At 40.4% G+C, this 25620-nt stretch overlaps 1 protein-coding gene across 2 annotated transcripts; it reads right to left on the reverse strand.

Annotated features, from left to right (window-relative positions):
• LOC131519816 (putative methyltransferase-like protein 21E) lies at positions 1-25531 on the reverse strand. Of its 2 annotated transcripts, none has more exons than XM_058743252.1 (5): positions 23326-25531; positions 21228-21307; positions 10192-10355; positions 8937-9054; positions 1-4207 (listed from the first exon to the last, which is right to left on the reverse strand). In XM_058743252.1, exons 2-5 carry the CDS (start codon positions 21295-21297, stop codon positions 3768-3770), a joined length of 792 nt encoding a protein of 263 aa, XP_058599235.1. In that variant the 5' UTR covers positions 21298-21307; positions 23326-25531; the 3' UTR covers positions 1-3767. The 2 variants fall into 2 exon arrangements, with proteins under 2 accessions (XP_058599235.1, XP_058599224.1); XM_058743241.1 differs by having other exon boundaries at positions 22255-25531.
• Positions 25532-25620: the final 89 nt, after the last annotated feature.

The following is a 25620-nucleotide window of genomic DNA, read 5'->3' on the forward strand; positions in this document are numbered from 1 at the left end:
GAGAGACAGAGACAGAGTGTGAGTGGGGGAGGGGCAGAGAGAGAGGGAGACACAGACTACAAAGCAAGCTCCAGGTTCTGAGCTCTCAGCACAGAGCCTGACGTGGGGCTTGAACTCATGAACGGCGAGATCTAGGACCTAAGCCGAAGTCAAAAACTCAACCGACTGAGCCCCCCAGGTGCCCCCATAAATTTTAAGCTGCAGAGAATCACTAGCAAGTTGGTACATCTGCTGTGAAGCAACAACTATTCTGTGATAACCCTCTATTAAAACCTTGACAGTGTGTTTATTCTATTAGAAATCTGGAAAGTCACTGCAAGAATTGGACTAGGTTTTCAGTAGCATAGTTTAACTTGTCAAAAACACACACACACACACACACACACACACACAGAAAAAGTGGAGTAAAGGCAAAATTCATAAACTACCTTGGACTAAAGTTAACAAATCAACTCCTAGCCATAAAATAAACTTGTAAGATAGAAAAGACTTCCTCAAATGACGTCTTTTGAAACCAAATTATTATGAAACTGAATCTAGACAAGTGTGGAGAACCTAAAGCAAAAAGATAAAAGTAGACACGCACACAGTGTGTGTGGGTGGGTGTTAAAATTTGCAAGTGAATGCTATAAACAGAATAAAACAATGGCTATAGAACATTGCATTTGACAGACTGACACTTAGGAAAAGAAGAACCATATGGCTGGCTTGGTCCTAACTCGGTCTTGGAAAAGAAGGACACTTTATCTATTCTACCTAAAAATAGCTGGGTAGTGATAGTCAAACATTTAGCAGAGGAGCCATTGTATTCACATGTTAGCCCTGGATTCCTGCCACCACAGCTAAAACCGTCCTAGAAGCTCGCAAGTCAGCTGTGAGGAGATTTGGAACTCCGCTGACCCGTTTGAAACTGCTGTGGTTTCAAGAGTCAACAGATACTATCGTAACTTGTGGGGGAGGGGCACGAGCTCAAATAAATCCCAAACACACCTATGTGTGCTCCTCATGTTGGCCAGCCTCGGGGCTCCATCCCTGCCTTCTTCTCTTTCCTCTTGCTCCATGAACGAGCTTTACAAACCATCTCTAAGCTGAGGACTCTAACGTTACATCGAATAGCTGGGCTCAAACACTTTAGAATCACCTTTGACTCCTTTGCACGGAGGGAATGTCTGTTGGCTCCGGCTTCCAAATGCTTCTACAAATGACCACTTCTCACCACCTCTAGGGCTCATTCCTGCTGCGGGCTCTGCCCTCCTGGTTACCTGGACGGCTGCCACAACCTCCTAACTGGTCCCTTGGCCACTTCACAGTATTCTCCAAACGGCAGCCAGCGTGGTCCTCACCCGGACTGATGCTGTCTCCCTCTACTGCAATCATCCATCGATTCTACACTTCACTGGAAAAAAGCCCAAGTGCTTTCAGTGGCCCTAGAGGCAGTGGTGCACACTGTGATGTGTTGCCCAAGTCCCCTTCCGGAAAACTTCTTACCTGGCTGCTCGAAGTGCTGCAGTAGATGGACCTCAGCTGTCAGCATCCTGGGGGATGCCGAAGAGTCACCTCACACGAGGTCACAGAGCCTTCCCAGGGCAGCGTGCATCCAGTGACTGAGTGATGTGGGGTCATCAAGGCCCAACACAGGGCCACTCAGGCCATTCTCAGTTCAGGGCCCCATGGGGCCAGGCCTGCACTGCAGCTCCACCTTCTGTCCCACCCCTTTCCACAAATCTAGATATCAACAAGCATCCCCTGATCAAGAACTGGTGAACAAGACACCACCTCAGAGTCTGCTCTGAAGAAGCCAGCCTGCAGTGATGATCAGACGTGACCTGGCCCCCTCAGCCCCTCTGACTAACCAGCGTCCCCCCTCGCCCTGCTCCAAAGCACACTGGCCTTCGCTGTTTCTGCTCAAGGACTGGCATGCTCCTGTCTTAAGGTCCTGGCCTGGCTGCCCCTTCTGCGTAGAACACACTTCCCTGGATATATGCACCGCTTCTTCCCTCACCTCCTTCCTGCTTTGCTTAAATGTCACCTTCCAAATGCACCTGCACGAACCACCCAGTTAAGGCAAGAAACGAGGAAAAATATAAGGAAGGGCGGTTCTCATTCTCCTAATGTCTTTGCTTACCTTTCTGGGGACTGATCCCATTTTGAAGAGATGACTTCACCCATTTACAAAGGAGCTTGAAAATTGCTGTTCTAAATACATAAAAGCAGTGCAGTTGTGAAGAACACAGGCCCTAGGGGCACCTGGGTGACTCAGTTGGTTAAGCGTCTAGACTCTTGACTTCGGCTCAGATCATGATCTCACAGCTTGTGAGATCGACCCCCCCGTCAGGCTCTGTGCTGACAGTGCAGAGTCTGCTTGGGATTCTCTCTCTCCCTCTCTCTCTACCCCTCCCCTGCTCATGTACGCATGCTCACTCACTCTCTCTCACTCTCTGTCTCAAAATAAATAAATAAACTTAAAGAACACAGGCTCTCTTCTCAGACAAGCTGGGTCTGAGGCCCACCCTCTGGAGCTGTGTGCTTGGGGCAGGTGACCACCCTCACAGCCCCAGCAAGGCTGCATGTGAGGCAGGGATAATGATAGTCCCTAGACTTCCTAGAAAAGTTGTGAGGATCACACAACTTTATGTAGTAATGGACTGTGAAAACCAGAAAAGACCACATAAATGTCAGGAGTCCCTGGGAGACAGCCCTGTGGGCTGCACAGCCAAAAACCCACTGGGAGTACATCAGCCTCCTTCTTACACATCAGGACCCTAGGAAGTCCTTCTGTCAGCTCTGCTGGACCCTGAGTGGCTGACAACTTCCAGCAAAGCACAGGGCTGGGCTTAGGAGAAGAAGTACCAGCCTGAGGAACATCACAAAAGTGATAACCACCAACCAATGGAGTCTGAACCACTGGTACAGAATCCTCGTTTTTTACCCTCCTTGCACTGACTTTAATTACAGCGGTCTTTGTTCTAATCTCTAAGGTCTGTGTGAAGAAAATCACGTAGGATTTCAGGTATCCAGGTCTATATATGTGCATCAGAAAAGCTTTAAACTTTAAAACCAGCCCTGTATCTGGTGATTTGAGTTTAGGAGCCCAAATCTTTTCATGTGTATTTTCAACCCAAAGTTTTTATATTTATTTCTCTCTCTGTGATACAACATAACTGTACATGGCTTGAAAATTAAACAATTACTTCTCCAAAATCTCAACTGTGTTAATGTTTGCCTCTAGTCATTTTTCATTTACTAGAATGAAATGTCCTTGCCTGTGACCTCAGCTCCACATGCATGATTGATTTCAGAGGTTGTGCTCGAGGCCTACCCTGCCAAGCAGAGACCATTGACCACCTATAAGGTGGCACTAAGGAAAACCACAAAATTAATCTCCTAGTTACCATTATATTATGTATCTGCCTTTTCAGATTTACTTGCAGATCCCATTGTAATCCATTTCTTTATTTCTAAAGAGAGAATCAGATAAGCTCATGTCTAAAGCAATAGCAATGTTCATTTTAGAGATATTAAAAATTATCCTACAATTACACATTACAAACAATAGTACCATTTAATAAAATGATAATAATAATAAATGGTGCTATTGAGGGATAAGAAAAGTCAACTCTGTCCTAACCAATGACCACACGGTACGGCTTAGCCATCTTCTAGACTCAGGTGCTATATGTGGGAAAATTCCTGTCTGGGGTGAGGCAAGTTTATGAGGCAAGTGACTTGGGAAAGTCACTGCTACATCAGATCATCCAGGGTCTTCTTTAAAGGAACACTCTTCTGGAAACCACCTTTCCTTTCCTTGCACTCCTCCGGCTTTTCTTCACAGCTTTATACAACTTAATATTCAGGCTGGGGAAACTGGAAATCTCCTCCAGGTCAAATAACTCCTTAAATCTATCTACAAATTTATTTTCTTTCTCCAACCTGAATTTCATGACCCAGAGGATGACGGTAGTTTCTTTGCACAGATGGTCAAAGGTAATGAGGAGTTCTTCCAGGAAAGGATGAGCGTAGACAACATCAGCTGCCAGGATGTAGTCAAAATTGTTGGAAGATCTGGGGAAGTTCTCATCTAAAGCTACACCCCAGGAGAGTTCTTTAACCTGAGGCAAATGCTTACATTTCATTTTGGTGTTTCGGGAAATATTATATTGCAGGTTTCCAAGTAATTCAGGTAAATCTGTGGCAGTCACATGTGCACCTATGAAACAAAGAACAGTAGGAAAAGTAACCCTCGAGGGATAAGGTAAAGCAATCAGGTTTCAGGCCAACATGCATTTACAATTCTGCACAATCGCTAACCCCACGGAAACGACTGGTCACTACACACAGGAAGGAAATCTCTTCAACACAGATGCTAAAGTAGCCTTATACGTCTCCTTAAAAAAAATTAGATTCCCATGGTACTTTTGCACTCCATTGCATTTTCTGTTCTCCTGGGGTTTTTGTTTTATTATTATTTCTGTTGTTATTTTCTATTTACTATACGCTAGGAGAAAAATAATCTAGAGAAAGGGAAAAGTCAAAATATTTGGAAACTCCTGCATCAAAACCATAAAATACCTAGGAATAAATCTAGCCAAAGAGATAAAAAATCTATACACTGAAAACTATAGAAAGCTTATGAAAGAAACTGAAGAAGACACAAAAAAATGGAAAAAAGATTCCATGCTCCTGGATAGGAAAAACAAATATTGATAAAACGTCAACACTACCCGAAGCAATCTACATATTCAATGCAATACCTATCAAAATAACACCAGCATTCTTCACAGAGCTAGAACAAATAATCCTAAAATTTGTATGGAACCAGAAAAGACCCCGAATAGCCAAGCAATCTTGAAAAAGAAAACCAAAGCTGGAAGCATCACAATCCCAGACTTCAAGTTGTATAACAAAGCTGTAATCATCAAGATAGTATGGTACTGGCACAAAAATAGGCACTCAGATCAATGGAACAGAATAGAAAACCCAGAAATGGACCCACAAATGTATGGCCAACTAATCTTTGACAAAGCAGGAAAGAATATCCAATGGAATAAAGACAGTCTCTTCAGCAAGTGGTGCTGGGAAAACTGGATAGCGACATGCAGAATGAACCTGGACCACTTTCCTACACCAGACACCAAAATAAACTCAAAATGAATGAAAGACCTCAATGTAAGACAATGTAAGGAAGCCATCAAAATCCTCAAGGAGAAAGCAGGCAAAAACCTCTTTGATCTTGGCCGCAGCAACTTCTTACTCAACACGTCTGTCTCCCGAGGCAAGGGAAACAAAAGCAAAAATGAAATATTGGGACCTCATCAAAATAAAAAATCTCTCATAGCCAAGGAAACAATCAGCAAAACTAAAAGGCAACCGACAGAATAGGAGAAGATATTTGCAAATGACATATCAGACAAACGGTTAGGATCCAAAATCTATAAAGAACTTATCAAACTCAACACCCAAAAAGTGAATAATCCAGTGAAGAAATGGTCAGAAGACATGAATAGACACTTCTCCAAAGAAGACATCCAGATGGCCAGCCGACACATGAAAAAATGCTCCACATCACTCATCCACAAGGAAATACAAATCAAAACTACAATGAGATACCACCTCACACCTGTCAGAATGGCTAACATTAACAACTCAGGCAACAATATGTTGGCAAGGATGCGGAGAGAGAGGATCTCTTGCACTGCTGGTGGGAATGCAAGCTGGTGGAGCCACTCTGGAAAACAGTATGGAGGTTCCTCAAAAAATTAAAATAGAACTACCCTACGACCCTGCAACTGCACTACTAGGCATTTATCCACGGGATACAGGTGTGCTGTTTCGAAGGGACACATGCACCCCCATGTTTATAGCAGCACTATCAACAATAGCCAAAGTATGGAAAGAGCCCAAATGTCCATCGTTGGATGAATGGATAAAGATGTGGTATACATGTACAATGGAGTATTACTCATCAATCAAAAAGAATGAAATCTTGCCATTTGCAACTGTGTGGATGAAACTAGAGGGTACTAATGCAAACAAAATTAGAGAAAGACAAATATCATTTGGCTTCATTCATATGAAGAATTTAAGATACAAAACAGATGAACATAAGGGAAGGGAAGCAAAAATATATAAAAACAGGGAGGGAGACAAAATATAAGAGACTCTTAAATATGGAGAATAAACAGAGGGTTGCTGGAGGGGTTGTGGGAGGAGGGATGGGCTAAATGCATAAGGGACATTAAGGAATATACTCCTGAAATCATTGTTACACTATATGCTACTAACTTGGATGTAAATTTAAAAATAAATTAATTAAAAATAAAATAATAAAAATTAAAGAAAAAAGTATTTGGAAGCCTCAATGGAAAAATCAGAAGTCACTGCTGAAATAGGTTATTTCAGTACATAGGTTATTTGCAGTGCATAGGTTATTTGCTAAAAGAATGCTGAGCCCAAGTCATGTGAACCGAAATGAGAGTATATTACATGGGCATTCTATCATTGAACAGGAGGCACTCAGGTGCAGAAAGAATTTTTAATGCAATTACATTGGAAATGTCATGACATCCATGTTTATGCCCAAGTTCTCAGCTTGACCACTTTACAAATATGAATCTTCCCATCAAAAGATGTTTAAAACCTAGCCCTGAGACACACATAGTGTTCCTACAGCCAAGGGCCACAGATGCAGGACAGAATACGCATATGAAGAAGATGTGCACAGCCTCTGAGTGAAAAGCGAATAGTAATGATCATTTTCAGGAAGAAATTGGAAGAGGCAAAATTGTAAAAACCAATAACCAATAAAATTTGGCCCTTAAAGTAAAATTTGAGCAGTAGCAGAGACTGAATATAACGTGTAAATAAATCTAGGGACTGGCCAATTCCACGTCATCAGACAAGAAGAGAAATAAGAAATAAGAAAGCAGAACTGGGAGAGAAGTATAGCACAGCCCAGACCAGTTAAGAAACCACTCCTTAGTCATGATGACAAGTTTCTCTGGCCATTGATTATGTTTTGTGGGAAATATGAAACATGTGTATCATTGGTAGAATCAGAGAAACATGAATTGTCACATTCTAGTGTGGGTGGGTCTATCATTTTCAACAAATCTTTTTAAAATCCCAAGATCAGGAAGACCTCCCCCCACCCCACCTCCAACTGCCCAGAGTGAATATGAACTACCTGACTATGAAGATCTTTGTGTCTAGAGAGCAGAACACCATCCGTCTCCATCTTTTGTTATTTGTGTTAAGTTATACAAGTAGCCTAAAAGGACCAATTATTTTTAATGGAACAAATGACTTTCTGAAGCACAAATGTGCTCCTGATCAGGAAGCCTTTGGGTACAAATCCAGTAGTACCTCTGAGTACCCATACTAAATGGAATACTGACTTCAGAAAGCAATATCTGAAGAAGCAATTTTAAAATATATATGGAAGTTGGGGCGCCTAGGTGGCGCAGTCGGTTAAGCGTCTGACTTCAGCCAGGTCACGATCTCGCGGTCCGTGAGTTCGAGCCCCACGTCGGGCTCTGGGCTGATGGCTCGGAGCCTGGAGCCTGTTTCCGATTCTGTGTCTCCCTCTCTCTCTGCCCCTCCCCCGTTCATGCTCTGTCTCTCTCTGTCCCAAAAATAAATAAAAAACGTTGAAAAAAAAATTTAAAATATATATGGAAGACTTCAAGGGTCCTATATTTCCCCAGCATTTAGAAAATTGTAAATTGCTAAATTTTGAATTCCTCTCAAGATTGTAGACTGGCAGGTGTGCGCTTCTAAAGATCAAGAAAACCAAGACAGACTTGGGGAGCACCCATCAGAGAAGGCAGCTAAACAGAGGCAATGCAACAGGTAACAACAAGAGAGGAAGTGAAGCAGGCTCAGGCGTATGTAGGGACTGTCACACATTCCATGAGACAAGAGAACACTGGTAAGAGAAGAAGGGGTCCCAGAAAAAGAACAGAGATGAGCTGGGAAAAGAAATTCAAGGGGAAACACCTAAAATTAGAAGCAGACATGATTGATAATACTCCTTCTCTCTTCCAACAGGTGCTTTTTCACGAAAGCACAGGGCTCCAAAACCCAAAAGGAATATCTGGCTGCTCAGGAATGTTGAAACAGGGCTACCATTTAAACAAAGATGGCCAGGGGCGCCTGGGTGGCGCAGTCGGTTAAGCGTCCGACTTCAGCCAGGTCACGATCTCGCGGTCCGTGAGTTCGAGCCCCGCGTCAGGCTCTGGGCTGATGGCTCGGAGCCTGGAGCCTGTTTCCGATTCTGTGTCTCCCTCTCTCTCTGCCCCTCCCCCGTTCATGCTCTGTCTCCCTCTGTCCCAAAAATAAATAAAAAACGTTGAAAAAAAAATTTAAAAAAAAAAAAAAAAAACAAAGATGGCCAGAGCCAGCAGCAAGACATCCCCCTGGGCCTTGTATCCCACATGACTCCCCTAGCAGCCAGGAGGCCTGAACACAGCTCCCAGTTACAATACACTCGTGACTTGGTTCTCCATGAGCAGAATTAATACAACTTCACAGAAAATTCTGAAAGAAACCAGTAAGGTGACTTTAAAATTGGCAGTGTTTCAGAATGCCTGGGTGACTCAGTCGCTTAAGTGTCTGGCTCTTGGTTTCAGCTCAGGTCATGATCTCGTGGTTTCATGAGTTCGAGCCCCACATCAAACTCTGTGCTAACAGTGTAGAGCCTGCTTGAGATTCTCTCTCTCCCTCTCTGCCCCTCCCCACTCACTGTCTCTGTCTCTGTCTCAAAACAAACAAACAAAAAAATAAATAAATAAAATTGGCAGTGTTTCTTGATGAAGCCCATTCAAACAATTAAGGAGCTAAAAATTAGCCTAGGTTATAGTAAACTAGACAGCAAAAGCAAGTAATTGCATCTGATCATGTAATTCTCTGACCCCATTCAATCAAGAGTCCCTACTTACCAAGTAAACTTGCCACAATGGAGACCAGCCCTGTTCCAGCTCCAATTTCAATCACATTTTTGTCAACCATATTATAGTGCTTTACATTTGTTTCCAGAAAATAGCATAGAACAAGGGCCTATGAAAGTTAAAAAAAAAAAAAAAAAGTGCTCGGCAAATAACAACAGAAACTGAAATTAAAGTCTATTCGATAAATACACCATATACACTAATACTATATGTATGTACATGTGTGAACATGTGTGTGTGTACGTACACATCACAACAGAGGTACATCCTCCAATAGGTTCAATATTTAGACTAGAAAAAGTCCTTAGGTACTGTTGGGGAGATAAGAGAAATGAAACTATGGAACTCAATTGTGTAGGTTTGATTATCTTTAAATTTTTTTTAATGTTTTTTCTTTTTATTTTTGAGAGACAGAGCAGAAGAAGGGGGCGGGTGGAGAGAGGGAGACACAGAATCTGAAGCAGGCTCCAGGCTCTGAGCTGTCAGCACAGAGCCCACCACGGGGCTCAAACTCATAAACTGCAAGATCATGACCTGAGCCAAAGTCAGATGCTCAACCAGCTGAGTCACCCAGATGCCCCTGATTATCTTTAAAGACAGCAACTTCTGGGGTGCCTGGGTGGCTCAGTCAGTTGAATGACCAACTTCTGCTCAGGTCATGATCATGGTTCGTAGGTTCAAGGCCTGTTTCAGGCTCTGTGCTGACAGTGACGCCTGCTTGGGATTCTCTCTCTCTGACCCTCCTCTACTCGTACTCTCTCAAAAATAAATAAACATTTTTTTAAAAATAAAATAAAACAAAGAAAGCAACTTCTAATAATAATAGTCATTTCAAAGAAGTGTGTGAGATTGGGGCAGACAGTGGTAGGGGGTGGTCTGTCCCCTTCATGGACAATTGGTAAAGGACTGGTGACATTTTAGAACACTCTGCATGTTGAGACTAATAGATTTCATTACGACTATTTAACTCAAATGGAGCCAGTTTTAATGGGAAATAAAAATGTTTGCTATTCTAAACTCCAATGGTCACAAAACACTGGCAGTGTAAACAGTGCTCGTTGTCAATCAACCCTTCAAGTCAAAAATAGAACTGATTGCTGGAAGCGTTTTCCTAAGTTTTAGTGCTGTTTGAGGTCATAAACTAGAACAATAGAACCTATTTTTCTCTCTTCCAAATAGTACACAGTAATGAACAAAACTGGCTGAAAAATCATTGAAAGGTAGCAAATTCTATGTGAAATTATACCGATGGCCAAACAACAGCACCGTAAGAATCCATGGCTTCGGTAATTCGAATCTCATGACCAACAAAATGAAATCCCTCCCAGGAGGTGGTTGTTATTAAACTTGGAACAAAACATCTTGCCATGATCTCTGCAACCACTTTCTTGCTGTCATCATCTCTCTTCTCTGAAAGGAAAAGAAGAAGTTAATGGTTGTGGTTGTTGTGTTAGTAAAAACCAGGAAAAAGAACTGATGGAAATGTAGCATTTCTACTTATTCTAAGTTACTTTTGAATATTCATTGACCTTATCTGCAGTATAATAGCAAGGTGAACTATTTTAAAATAACTCATACTACAAGCTAACATTTCATATGTCCACAGCTTTCTGATTTTCACCAAAGTTGAAATCACCATTATTCTAAGTTACTTTTGAATATTCATTGACCTTATCTGCAGTATAATAGCAAGGTGAACTATTTTAAAATAACTCATACTACAAGCTAACATTTCATATGTCCACAGCTTTCTGATTTTCACCAAAGTTGAAATCACCATTATTCATTTCTGCAAAGCCATGTGAAACAAACAATAATTGATATTTTTTAAAAAAGCAATGATTTTCAAAGGCTACCAATCTATTTATCTAAAACAAGAGAAAGACTGGCAATGAAACATAAGATCTTGACTATTCATATTGGCTACACAATGCAATTGCAGCTATTTCAAAAATGCATCATAGTCTTCCCTTTATGACAAAAGATATTCAATACCATCCAACAATATACCCTTGTATTATTTTATTATTACTTATTTTAAGTACATTACTTTGGGGCAATTAACGGCATCTTAACATCCAGGACACTGCATAAGGTTCATAGGCAACATCACCAGTTACTGAGCACATTTTAAACATGCCAGACCATGTTAAATATATTATATATGTTACTTCATGTAATTTCTTTTTATTTCATGTAATTTTTGCAACAGTTTTGTGAGGTAAGGCATTATTCTTTGTACTTTTACAGATAACAAAACTAAGATTCAGAGAGCTTTATTAACTTGACCAATCTCATGCAACTTGTAAATGAAGGAGCTAAATTTGAATTCTTTTTTTGGTGGCTCCAAAGCTCCTTCTCTACTCCTAAAAAGCTATAATGTAACTTTTAAAAACTAGCCATCTCTAAGAACTTAACAAATTTGTTACGGAGCAAGATACACACCTCTAAGTCTCTATTTCCTTATTTGTAAAACGTGACAGAAGAATCTACATCAAAGAGTGTTGGGAGCTTTAAATAAGATGATTCATGTAAAGTGCTTAGCACCTTGACTGCTACCTAAAGCTTGATAAATTATCATTATTATAATTGTTATTGTACTTTGGTCATGAAACTAATAATATAACAAGATCATCATGTAAACAAAAATACTGGATTGAGAGGTACCAGACAGAAAATTCTATACTTCCTCATAGAAGCAGAGAGTAGAACGGTGATTGCCAGAGGCAGGGCTAGGGGCAAGGGGGAGATAGTGGTCAAAGGGTACAAAGTTTCCTTTATGCAAGATGAATAGTTCTAGAGATCCAATGTAGAGCATGGTGACTACAGTTAATAATAATGTATACTTGAAATTTGCTAAGAGAGTAGATCTTAAGTGTTCTTATAAAAAAAAAAAACAGTAACAACGTGAAGTGATGGATATGTTAATTAGCTTGTCATGTTCATTTCTATATATCTATACATATAGACATATATACATCTATTTTTACATATATAATATATATATACATATATACACATATATATACATACATATATAATATATATCTATACATATATATAATATATAAGGGTGTGTGTATGTATATATATGTATACATATATATATATATATATATATATATGTATACATATATATCTCAAAACATCAATCATACATCTTAAATGTAAACAACCTCTATTTAATAGTCGATTATGCCTCAGTAAAGCTGGGGAATAAAAGAAAATTCCAGAGTTAAATAAAGAGGGGTAACTCACCATGGTGGTGGTTACTAAGGGATGTCTTCACAAAGGAACTGTGTCTTAAGTTTAACCTTTGATCTATGATTTGCATTAACAGAGAAGCTATTTATTTCTTATACCAATCATTAAATTCCATTGACTTTTCAAGTCTTGTTTCTGTGCTTTTGAGTCTGGCTAGTCCTTCTGGCCACTTCCCCCACCCCAGCACTGAATCTGGGTCTAGTTCTCTTCAACATAGTTCTTAACAGGTAAAAGAAGAAGGAGGGGAGGGGAGAGGAGGGGAGGGAAGGAAGGGAGGGGAGGGCGGAGGGGAGGAGGGAAGGAGAAAGGAGGGGGAGGGGAGGAGGGCGGGGGAGGGGAGGGGAGGGGAGGGGAGGGGAGGGGAGGGGAGGGGAGGAAGGAAGGAAGGAAGGAAGGAAGGAAGGAAGGAAGGAAGGAAGGAAGGAAGGAAGGAAGGAAGGAAGGAACATACAGACAGATATACATACAACAGTGGAGTCTTGCCTGATGAGAGTGCATCATGACCTGATGGGGATGATTAACTCACACCTCAGTCCTGATATCCAAAAATAAGCAAGTAAATAAACAAATAACAAATACAAGTATTTCCAAAAAACTGGGGAGCAGTATAAAAACTTCTCATTCTGGTCTTCATAGAAAATAAGCTCCTGCTAGAAAATTTATTTCCCAAATCTCAAAAAGTTAAAAACTTTCACAGTTTCCAACATTGCAACTATTCAAAGTTTTAAAACAGATGCACCACTCAAAATTAAAATGTCATAGAATCCTAGAATGTCAAGATGGAAAACACCTCAGATACCTTCTAGCCGAACCTTACACCTAATTTGGGAACCTCATGTTCCTGTTGGGTGTAAACTACATAGTCAGCTTGTGCAACCTCTTTCAGCATTTCCAGTGAAGATAAATGTGCTACTTCACGAGGTGCATTTAGAAAATGTGACTATTGAAAATTCTTCTCAATATTAAGCCAAAATCTGACACCAATTTTTTTGTCTATTATTCCTAAAAGTAAGCTTCATGGTGAGCAAACTTCTATTTTTAAAATGTGTTCCAAAATTTTAGCAAAGGGGAAAATATGCAAATACATACATGGCCCCAGTGCCAGTCTTAAAAATTCTGGACTCAAGAGTATGTGAAAGCCTCAAGTGGTTTTCAAACTTCTCCATTGCACTGAGGCAAGAATAGAAGTGAGAGTCTTGAGTCCCTGAGTCCTAAGAGAAGATGTTATTGCCAGCTCTGTCCTCTTAGCTTCAGTAACATCATTCCCTAGTGTTCGGGGAGCAGAATGGCAAGATGGAGGTAGATCAAGTTTGACATTGTTGAAAACTTTCTTCAGAGGCCACAGTCACAGGAAGGACTTCCTGTCAACATGATTTCCCATCCTAAATTCTGTGATCCTTCAGTAGAGTCCTTCCAAGGATCCACACAGAACCAGGTATCACCCCCAAAACACTCTAACTTAACAGCACACTATAGAAAGGGCCCAGTCTACACTCCAATCTACAGCACCACAAACACTGACCCTTGGCAGAGATCTAGAAAAACTTAAGAAATGAAAAACCAATACTTTTAGTAAAAGCCACCCTTGTAATCAATTGCACTGCACTTTTTCAATGATGGCATGCATTCACATGCAAGAAGGACTCTAAGAACCAAATAATGTTGGTAATATGCTTTTCTTGAACTTTAACTTTCATCTCATTATATTCGCATGCCTTGCTAAAATGGGGTAGGGGAGGAGGCAGATTTGCTGTGGATGTTCTTTAGGGAAAAGCAGAGAACATTAATTGCTTCCCTGACCTTTAGCTGAATGTGCCTTCTTGGACCTCCTAGCATACTCTCTGTAAATGCAGTGCTTTCTGAGAAGTTACCCAAGGTATCAGGGATTAATAGATGTTAGAGTACACTAAATCCCAGGAGTGTCTCCTAAAGTTCTAATCTTTGATATAAAAACTTTGCCAGTGAATATTTACTGCTACAACCTGACATCTCTGACGTTGCACTTTCTTTTAAAGGTTAGTAGACCAGATTAGTGCTGCTGTCCTAACAAGAGTGTAATAGCAGATGATTCCTGTTTTTTTACAGTCTTTCTAAATAAACAAAACTAGTCATTTTTTTAAGAATGACTACATCTTTACCTTCATAAAGAAGTGAGATCTAAAAATATAGATGTGAATATATTATTATAATCAAATTATTTACACTTTCCAAAATAAAGGATCTCCAAAGAGATTAATGAAACAATAGCCACTATTAATTGCTTATATACTTAAAAGAGTACAACTCTACCCATATGTGGTCATTCAAAATTAATTATATACCTAGGATGCCATGTATCATACAGAAAATATTGTCAGGTTGAATAAAATTTAATTGATAATGTTTTATATTACTAGTCTCTTCTACATTTAAATAATATACAAATACTATAGGCATTCCTTAAGAAGTAAGTCTCACTGTTAAAAACTGAGAACAAACTGAGGGTTGATGGGGGGTGGGAGGGAGGGCAGGGTGGGTGATGGGTATTGAGGAGGGCACCTTTTGGGATGAGCACTGGGTGTTGTATGGAAACCAATTTGACAGTAAATTTCATATATTAAAAAATAAATAAATAAATAAATAAATAAATAAATAAAAAAAGAAGTAAGTCTCAGAAAAATTTAGTATAATTTATAACAGGAAACTACAATGTACCAAATTTGGCTTTTAAAATAATTTGTCTATATGTAATATGTACGATTTTAAAAGTTGGGACACCTGGGTGGCTCAGTCAGTTAAGAGTCCGACTTCCACTCAGGTCATGATCTCACTGTTCTTGAGTTTGAGCCCCATGTCAGGCTCTGTGCTGACAGCTCAGAGCCTGAAGCCTACTTTGGATTCTGTGTCTTCTTCTCTCTCTGCCCCTCCCCCGCTCACGCTCTGTCTCTCTGTTTATCAAAACTGAATGTTAAAAAAAAAAAAAAAAAAGCAAATACACCCACCACACACACGCAGTTATTTCTATCTTAAAACTTTACTGTTTTTCAGCATAAACTTCTATTTAAAGATTTAAATAACAATTTTAACAGTAGTTATTTATTTAAATCAAAAGACATGTTTAATATTAAGTTTTAGCAATATCACCGCTTTGATGACAAGAGCCTCTGAACTGAAATCCAGTGGAAAGAGCTGCGTTAGTTATAAGGACATTCATACATGAAACTTGTAATAAAAAGCAGAAATCTATCCTCCAAACATAATATTCAAAGAATATGTTTTTTAAAATACATGCTTATGTGGCGCCTGGGTGGTTCAGTCCATTGAGTGTCCGACTTCATCTCAGGTCATGATCTCACGGTTCGTGGGTTCGAGCCCTGAATTGGGCTGTGTGCTGACAGAGCCTGGCTCAGAGCCTGGAGCCTGCTTCAGATTCTGTGTGTGTCTCTCTCTGCCCCTCCCCCGCTCTCTCATGCGCTCACGCGCTCTCTCTCTCTCAAAAATAAACGTTTAAAAACAATTTTTAATAAAATAAAATGAATGCTTAGTTGTTTGTTGAATATGGGAATGAATCTTAAGAAGATTAATGAATCAATAGATATTCTTTGGCCTTTAATTAAGATTTGAAGAGAAATTTTTTCCAAAAAGTAGTATCATTATCATACAATGGAATTCTAATTTATATTTCTGAAGAATATTTTTTCCACACATATTCTCCCCTTGTTACCTAGCACTTAGGCCCTGGGACAAGTAACTAAAACTGAGTCATGTTACACAAAATGTTGAATCTTGACTTTCCGATACGAAAAGCAGAAAGCTTCTGATTATCTTTACTTTTAGATAAAAGTTATCTACTATAATCTTAAGAGCATTATTAATGAATTTAATATTGAAACAAATATCAAAACAAATTATAAATAAAACATAATTAAGACAGCATTACAATTAACTATGTTGCTATTTTGGGCTTACTTATTTTAATGCTCTTTGATACAAAAAAAGTCTTAAGCACCATTTTCCTGCTATTAAAATCTTTGCTGACAGTGAATAAAATCTACCAGGTGCTCTTGTTCTCCTGAGAATTAAAGGTGTTTCAAGTATGAAGTGAAAATTAGCAGAATTCTGCTACATTATGATGATGCTTTTCTTAAGAGGAAAATTCACTTCAGACTGGATTGTAGTAAGCCTTCAAAAACAGGAGCTCTGTCTAGATTCTTCTCTTTTATACTTTTAAGGTCAATAACAACAGTAATAAATGGAAGGGTCAGATCAAAGGAGTACACCCTCCCCCCCCCAAAAAAAATGTCTTTAATAGCTCTGACAGGTGAATTTAAGCTTCCATTTAAGGGTTGTCATGAAAACCCGTCAGCAAAATTTAAAGTAAAAACCCCTCTACTAAATGAAAGAGCCTTGTCATTCAACTGAATCTTCTATTCAAAGATGAATGTCATGTGCTTTTCAGAAACAGCTAGAGATTAAAAAAAAAAAAAAAAAAGACGTTAAAGATTTTATTTTCCAATTAGTAAATGGTCACAGGCTAACCTGAAAGAATTCTGGATGTCTCAGCAATGTCAAGGTCTTGGGCCTGATGTTAAAACTAATCCCCGAGAAGATTTCACAAATATTTTTTGTCTGGAGTTCTGCTTAGTTTCAAGAATATACAGAGGCGTCACTTTGATGCAGTGGATCAAATGAGGTTACATTTACAGAAGAAAGACAATTCGCCCTTTACTAGATGGCTCAGGATGCAAATGGAAAGGAAAAAAGAACCAAAATTAGTTGTACTCAAAGTTTGCTTGCTGGGATCCCCATGGGGACAGACACCTAAACAAATGTGAATGAAGTGTTTGTCGACAAGCACAATAAAAAGTATTTCTAAAGTGCTCTGGGAAGCACCAGTAGTGGGGGAATCTGGAGAAGCTGTTCTCAAGGAGGAGGGAAGAGGTAGGTGGCCAGGCAGAGAAGGAAGGAAGCAAGGTCAAGGGAGAGGAAAGTTCCCGGGGAGTGGTCAAAAGCCCCCCAGAGTTGGTGTACAAGGTGCATGTTGGGGTGTTGTAGAAAATAAGTGGTTGCAGGGACAGGTTGGGGTTGGACTTGTGGGGACAAAGGGAACAAGTGTGTGCTTCTCAGGTGAGGAGCTGTGGCAGGAATTGACAGGAGCAAATTTAGCTCTGACAGCAGCAGTGAAGGCTAGGTGGAAGCTGATTAGTAGAACACGATTGCCATGATCCTGGCAAGAGCCGCAAGAGTTGAACTAGGGCGACACTGGGTCCAGGAGCCAAGCCTGCTTTCGCGAGCTGTAGAAGTTGTGGTAGATCCTCCCCTTGAGGGTAGCAATGGACACGCAAACGTGACACTCACCCTGGTGTTCTGAAGACGTCTGAAGCAGACTGTTATTTAAGAGTTATGTTTATTCAACATGTGGAGGATGTGTCAGTTTAGCAAATAGTTGTTCAGGCTGCTTATGAATGATTTCTCACATTAGTAATTATATATGCAGTCGTACTCCTCCTACTACGTAAAAAATATCACCTCAGACTATAGTTTGATATGTCCCCTAAACAGCAATACAATTACTAAAACTTTCTTCTTTATATATTAAGGTAATGTGGCTTATAAAAGCCACTGATCCAACTCTGGAAAGATTTATAAAGATGCTTGTGGAAGGTTTTCACCTGATATCCCTACAGAATACAGTATACTTGGTTCTGAAAAGAATCAACTGACTGGGAACCAGAAACAGATCATTCCTAATGAGCAAATTGTAAGTCCAGCCAACAGCCCCAGTTAGAGTTAATTCATTCATCCACTCATTTTACTGAGTACCTGGGCACTATGAATATAAAGATAGGGTAACACACACCTGTTATAATAGAGATCTAACTAGTTCACTCAAAAATAGAAAGAGAAAGCTCAGGAAAGCAGGACCTGAGCCCTGATGATTATGAGTCCTGGAGTCAAATGAGAGAGGGCAAGACATCATGCAGAGAAAACAACATGTGCAAAGGCCCATTGGCAAAGACTCTTGACCAATTTTCCGGTTTAGGAAACTCTGAGAACTAAAATGTAGGATGAGTGGGGGTGGGGGGGGGGGGGTAGCAGGAGATAAAATTCTTAGGTCATGCTAAGAAGTCTTGATTTTGTCCTATTGAAAAGAATGAGACACTGAGGAATTTTAAGCACAAGGCAAATGTGACAAGATTTGAATTTTTGAAAAGATCCTGCAGCTATAAAGAAAGATGTACAGAAGATAAGGAGGGGGAGCTGGCCTAGAGTAGGGGCAGCCAGGTGGAAGACAGCTATGACAGTCATGAGAAGAAATAATAAACACCTGAATCAAGGTGACTGATGCTGTCTGGGGGCATGAGGAGTCGGGAAACAGGAGTCAGTAAAATTGATGGGAGATAGTAATGAAGGGTATAAGGAAGGACCAGGCTGATTCCAGATTTCTGGGTAGCCAGGGAATGAAGTTGCCATAAACTGAGACAGAAAAGATAGGTTGGGTGGGGGTGTAAATCTGCAAAAGGCAAAAAAATCATGCAGATTATCCTGCAGTAGGACATGCTGGCCACAGAGGTGTGCTGTTCAGACTAAGGGAGCCTGCTGCTGGGACCATAGCTGCCTGACAGCTCCCGCTGTGTCCCTCAGAAGCCGTGTCTCCCCTTGGGGCTACCCGCTAAAGCCAGCCTGCTCCCATTCCATAGATGACCCGTACCTAGTGGGTGCCTCGCTCCCTCTCCTCTCGAACACGTCAGACCTGCACCGTGATCTGATGGCTTCCCCCTGCCCACTTCTGTTCCTTCCTTCCTTATTCTCCACAAACACTTCCCCCGGTAAATCTCCTGCAACATTTAATCCCATTTTGGTATCTGCTCTGATCTGACATGGCAATAAGGCCGATTTGGGAGTCGTGCACAGAAATCACTGAGCCTTGGGTTAGGACTAACCTGTTCCAAGACTGCAGACCCTGAAGAGCTATTTTGTAACACATTGCTATGCGGGCTAACAGCTGGAGAGTGGGTGTTGAGAGGTAGGCAACATAAGATATTTTGAAAAGTTAATGTGGATGAGGTGTTACACGGCTTGGACTCTTGGTGTAGCATTAGAAACCAGATAGAGGACGTTTTAGTATCTACCAGAGTCCTAACTTTAATCCGTGTATAATTTAGGTGACATCCTAGAATTCTTGGACCTTCAGGACAGTGGCAAAATAGAAGAACTGGGCTATGGGTTTGCTCCATCTTTTCCAAGCACAAGACACTTAAGTTTAAGAGTGAGGACAGGGAAAGTCAATATCCTTTAGCACCCAAGAAGTGAGTGTTCCACTGGTTACTGGAAGTCTTTCCAACAAAATGCCATCTGATTCTCATGCCCCAGCAGCACACACTTACTCTGCCTGTGAACATATTTTTAAAGCTTTAATTGGCTCTGTAGATGATTATGGGGTGTGTTTTCTCATGTTATAAAATATTTTAATACTAGTTCTGTCTCAACCTTACCTTGAACCCCTTCCATTTCCTTTGTAACTTGCCAAATTATTGTACGCACAGTTGAAACCAAGTATTGTTACTAAGACAATGATAATGACGAAATTTTATTCATAAACTGCACAGAAATCGCATCTTCATTCAAATCACCTAAATGGCTGGATTCTCCAAGTGATCATGACTTTAAATGTTTAGGTTTGCAAAAATCACTACAGTAAAACTGTTTGTGTAGAAGCCACGTAGGCTGCCAACACTGGGCACCCACTCAGCTCTCTTGGCCTAAAGATATGCTCACCTAGGTAGAGGCCACCTGGTATGCCTAAAAAAGGAAAAATTAAAAAAGCAGGACTACATTTCATAGAAAACTTCCACAGTGTATAGATAAAGGAGAGAGAAGAAGAAAGAAGCCAAGATAATTAAATTTGTATGACAAATGTTCTACAAAAACATAGTAGTCACTCCTCCAAGGCGGTCAAGAGTCTGTCTGCACTTTTATCTCAAGGCAATGGGGACAGTTGCATTACACAACCCATGAAAAGTCACTCTTGATACTTAAAATGATGTAAAAATCAATTTCAAATAACTACTATTGCAGCAGAATTCAAACTTAAATTCCTCTGTCCTCAGAGATCAAATTGCATGATGTACTTTTCTCTAATTAATACATCAGAGGAACCATAAACACAGACTTAAAATGTTTTTCTATAAGTCTAAATCATCTTTCATGCAGGCATTTATAAAAACTTGTAGCCCTACCTAAAACTACTTTTATCTCTCCTCCTATCTAAAAAGAAATAACTTAGAAATCACAATCATGTATTTAGTGTGTAGCACGTGAGGAAAAATTTATTCTACTTTTTCATATTTAAAAAAGACTCCAAGTACTTAGCAAGTCTATATATCTAATTTGTCTGTCAAAATTATCTATAACATATCATCAGGACCATAGGTACAGCAGTAGACATCACACATTATTATAGATTTTTTCAGGTTAGCAAATACAAGCCAAGATACAATATGCAATTGATAAGTCCTAGTCCCTAATGTCTTAAAGAGAACACTGGGGCACCTGGGTGGCTCAGTCAGTTAAGTGACTGACTCTTGATTTCAACTTAGGTCATGATCTCATGGTTTGTGAGTTCGAGCCCTGAGTCGGGCTCCACACTGACAGTGCAGAGGCTGCTTGGATCCTCTCTCCCTGTCTCTCTACCCCTCCCTGCCTCTCTCTCTCAAAAATAAACTTAAAAAAAAAAAAAAAAGATGCTGGGGTGCCTGGGTGGCTCAGTCAGTTAAGTATCCAACCCCTGATTTGGGGTCAGGTCATGATCTCATAGTCATGAGATCAAGCCCCGCATTGGGCTCCACACTGGGCGTGGAGCCTGCTTGGGATTCTCTCTCTCTCTTTCTCTCTCTCTCTCTCATAAATAAATAAATAAACTTAAAACAAAAAAGGCAAGACATTAGTAAATACCATAAACGTAAGCACTTATATTCTATTAGTTGTTTGTCTTCTTAGAATTGGCTAAATTACATAAAGAAACATAAAATAATTTACCTTTTTGAGCTGCTGGATCCATTAAGTGATGAACTAATGGATGGCTATATATTGACGTTTTCTTGATCATTTCTTGAAAACTAGGCAAATAATATAATAAAATATCAAATGGTAATAATTCAAAAGTGTGTTAAGTGCTTTTATATTTACCTAATAAAGCTTAAGTAACATCAAATCTAGTATAGAAAATTCAATTAAAATTTCATATATTGATAAATCAGGATTTAAGATAGACCACCAAAACACAATCTATGCAATACAAATAAAAATTCTGACAGAGAAGAGTCAGAAGTTTTAGAAGCTACTGGAGAAAGAAAACATCCTTCACCAGGGACTACCTTAGCTATCACAAAAAAGGCATCATCTTTATACTGACTGGTCAGATAGCAATCTTAACAGTTAAGAGGTGATTAAAACATTGGGAGAAAATGGATTTTGTTCAGTGTAGTGAAAACCACAGTTTTCATCTGAAACAGCAGTAGATATAAAGTTCACTTGTTTCCATCACTGTATTAGTAGGAAGTACCCAGGTTCTAATAGCTCAACCACCAAATGGTCTTTTAAGTAGCTTCTACTTTGAAAAACCAAATATGTTTAAAATTAATTATTCTGTGCCTCTCAAATAGAGCATATCCTGTGAACAAGCTGAAACAAGCTGTTATTCCAATTTAGGGAAGAAATGATTTGATGTTTTTCATCTCAGTTTTGGCTCCTATCATACATAATCCCTGTAATACCATGGAGTTATACAGCACTCCGTTCTTCCGGGGATCCCCAATCACTTTTCACAGCCACCACATTTTTCTTTGCAGTATGCCTCAATAAGTTAGAAGACCAATTATTTTCCCTACAGCTGACAAAGAAAACAAAAAGTCAAATGACATCCCCGCGGTCGCTGGTGAAACAACAGCAACAGTGGCCACGCGTTCTGTCCCCGACTTCGTTCCTCTTCCACTAAAAGACGCAGTGTTTATTACACGTGTCTGCCTAAAGCTCAACATTTATTAAATGTGAAATCCAGACCTACCTAAACGGGTGGGCTGAGTTTCTAGAAGTTTAAAAAGTATCATCCACAACTTTTGTTTTGCTGGAGAGACCACTGAGGGTGCATGAAAGGCGAGCCCAGAAGCACGCAGTTTGCTACTGTATACACTGGCAGCGAGTCCTTGTGGAAGGGATTAGAATCCTGACAGCTGCGGCTTTGGGAGCCTCTGGGTATACAGAAAGGAGGCTGGAATGCCTGTAAACAAGGGGGCTGAAGAAAAGCAGGAATATTCCATGCGCGTGTCTCACGACTAGAGCTAGAGCCAGTAGGCGAATATAAACCACTCGGACAGGTCCGTGAAGACTATGTGAGCAAAGTGATCCATTTTTGAACCTCAATGCCAAGAGTTATGTAAAACTTCACAGCTGTAATGTCCTGTGACGCAGAGGCCACGGACTGTTTAGGTCACCTGCCCGGGTGTGAACATCATTTTTAGAATCACACAACCACGCCAGAATGTTAGAGAATGTGCTCTGGGCACAGGCATCAAGTTTCAATTCCTTCCTGCTCAGACTACATAGGAAGGCTGAGGGTGCATGTTCCCTGTGCACCTGCACATGTATACGCCTGGCTGCACTTTGGAGCACGTATACATTTCCCCAGGCACTGAAAATGCCCTTAAAAAGAAGTTACGATAGGTAACAAAATAGAGCAATATTATTAAGGTAAATAAAACTAGTGGACTGTGGGTAGATCTTCTAAGAAATACATTATATACCATGATGTATATACAAAGTTGACTTGGGGTCATGTTAATATATTGGATAGGACTAGCAGTCTGGGAACCTAATTTTAATTAGTCCTGTCAATAATCTGCTTGTGATTTTAAGCATTTAATGTGTTCCTTGGTTCCCTCATCCGTAAAACAGGGATGTAAAAGGTAAGCAGTATTTGTGGGATGAAAATGGCAGGTAAAAAAAATATTCCACAAACTGTAAAATCCTAAACAATGAAAACTATTATTCATAGTAGTTGATTCTAGGCAGAGGGCATTCTCTCTCTTTGGCTTTCTTTAAAACAAGAATAAAGAATCATTTGGTGAATAAAAATCACCTGTCTAGGGGCGACTGGGTGACTCAGTTAAGCGTTAGACTTCGGCTCAAGTTATGATCTTGTAGTACATGAGCTCAAGCCCCGCGTCCGGCTCTGTGTTGACAACTCACAGCCTGGAGCCTGCTTCGGATTCTGTGTCTCCCTCTCTCTCTGTTCCTCCCCCGCTCACGTTCGGTCTCTCTCTCAAAAATAAAGAAACATTAAAAAAAAAAAATTTTGTTAAACAGAACCTGCCTTTTTCAAGGGGTTGTTTAAAAGATCATGAGACCTCAGTGCTGGATTTCTTAAGAGGCAGAATCCCTAAATCGATCATTTAAAGTGACATGCTAACAATGATCACTTCAGTTACACTGAACTGTCTGAAAAGTACATGGATACTTCTGCCTCCAACTGTAAGTAGCTTATAGCCTACCTCTGCTTCTGAGAACTAGAAAAGCAAATTATACACACACACACACACACACACACACACGAGAGGTCATCAGAGAGTTGTCAAGGCAACCAAGAATTCCAGGCTTTTGCTGACTATTGGGGTAAAGAGGCCGAGAGGGCAAAGGGAAGACAACAGGGAGGGATGCCAGTGGAATTTCAGGAGATCTCACAGAACCCGGGAGACAAAGAACAGTGTTTGGGGCCGGCAAGGTGACCAGGAATTGGGAATCCAAGATCCTAGGAAGCACAGAGAAATAAACCCCACACTCAGTACTGACTCTCCACTCAAGGCCTTTGCTCAATAAGATGTTTAGGGCAAGAGGTTAACTTCCCAACCAAAGAGTAGCTAGAAGCAGATGTAGCAGGGACCTAGACCTTCACATTAGACAGCAGCCTAGGGGATGGCTGATCCTGGGACCCTGAATGACCTCATGGTGGACAGCTGCCCAACCGGCTCAGACTGGTCAGCCTGTTGACTGGGAGATGAATAATTGTCCAGCTTATCTAGGCCACTGCATATGAACATCTCTTTGCTACAGGAGCTCAGCCTTCACCCCAGCTATTGTAGGGCAAAACAAATGTAAATTATCTATTAAAGACAACAAAATTCAATTTTAACAAAAGTACTATCTACAAACACATATGCAGAAAACTCCCAATTATTAGGTAGCTTTGAGAAATGAGGATATGAAAAAGTTAATGTCCTCCCATCTCATCCCCAAAAAAGTGTTCTGCTTCAAATGCCTCCAGAGAAAAGAAGCATTAAAAACAGATCTGAGTATATTTACGTGGAAGTCATGGTTGACTCCAGAAGAAAGCTGCTAGAGAAGACTGGTAGGAGCAGACAAGATATTTCAAATTGGGAAAGAATAAGTAATAAGCAAGGAAAAGCAGCAGCTGCAGATCAACTATTTGAGAAGTTGGGCTAAAAGGTGAAAATAAATAAAAGCCTAAAAAAAAAAAAAAAGCAGCCAACAGTCAGTCAACAGTTGTTGAAAGGTATCTGTATTTAGCATTCATTGGTGATGATGTCGATTATTTGAAGGCAGAGGGAAGAAAATCAGTCAAGATGGAAAGACCAAAGATGTCAGAAAAGACACAGACTTGGGTAGACAGTACCTCTGAGGGCCAAAGAACCCAAGCTCAGCCTGTTCTTCACCACAAGCAATCAGAACTTTGAGAGCCGCTGTTGGGAGAGGTCTCAGCAGGAGCAACACTAAAGTAACCGTGGCCAGGGCACTCTAGAGCAATGTCTCTATCAACAGTAATCGACCTCTGGAAGCCACCCCTGAAGTCACCCACCTACACCAGTTCAGCTGCAGTCCTGAGCCCCCACGGCCACTTACACACAAGTCGGCTTGTGACAACCAAATTATCTTAAAAGAGAAACATTACGGTACAGAGGCTCCCATATACAGTTAATACTCACAGGGGAATCACGCACCCCATTCCAGCTTCCTCATTATTTTGCTAGAACCACAGCAAACATACTTTTCAAAGGATGTGGCAGCAAAGTGAGGTTCCCTCCTGCTATCCTCTTACATGGCCGCTGAGGAAAAAGGGGAAGGTGCAGAAAACAGGACTTCACGTAGTTGTGGGCAACTGCCACCGTTATGGAATAAGAAATAAGGAGATCTTTCTTCTCGTCTGGGTCGGAAAGTCAGGGGGAATGCATATAGACACTGACCACTGACCAACAGAAATCCCTTCCTTTCTGTCAATGCTGTCAGAAAGCATCAGACACCGTATGATAATAGAAACATGAACAAAGACTGTGAATACAAGGAAACACTCAATGACGTGGAAAACACTAGAAAAACATATCAGAAAACAAGTAACTGTCAAGCTCTGCATCCGTAGTTT

Source organism: Neofelis nebulosa, chromosome 1 (assembly GCF_028018385.1).
Source record: "Neofelis nebulosa isolate mNeoNeb1 chromosome 1, mNeoNeb1.pri, whole genome shotgun sequence".
Lineage (NCBI taxonomy): Eukaryota > Metazoa > Chordata > Mammalia > Carnivora > Felidae > Neofelis > Neofelis nebulosa.

What these genes read in the sequence shown, in the direction of transcription:
- LOC131519816 (XM_058743252.1), bottom strand. Translation starts at nt 21,297, where the DNA reads ATGATCAAGAAAACGTCAATATATAGCCATCCATTAGTTCATCACTTA. An exon ending in GGATCCAGCAGCTCAAAAAG is followed by an intron (nt 10,356 to 21,227) that starts GTAAATTATTTT and finishes TTTTCCTTTCAG; the next exon opens with AGAAGAGAGATGATGACAGC. An exon ending in CATTGTGGCAAGTTTACTTG is followed by an intron (nt 4,208 to 8,936) that starts GTAAGTAGGGAC and finishes TTTGTTTCATAG; the next exon opens with GTGCACATGTGACTGCCACA.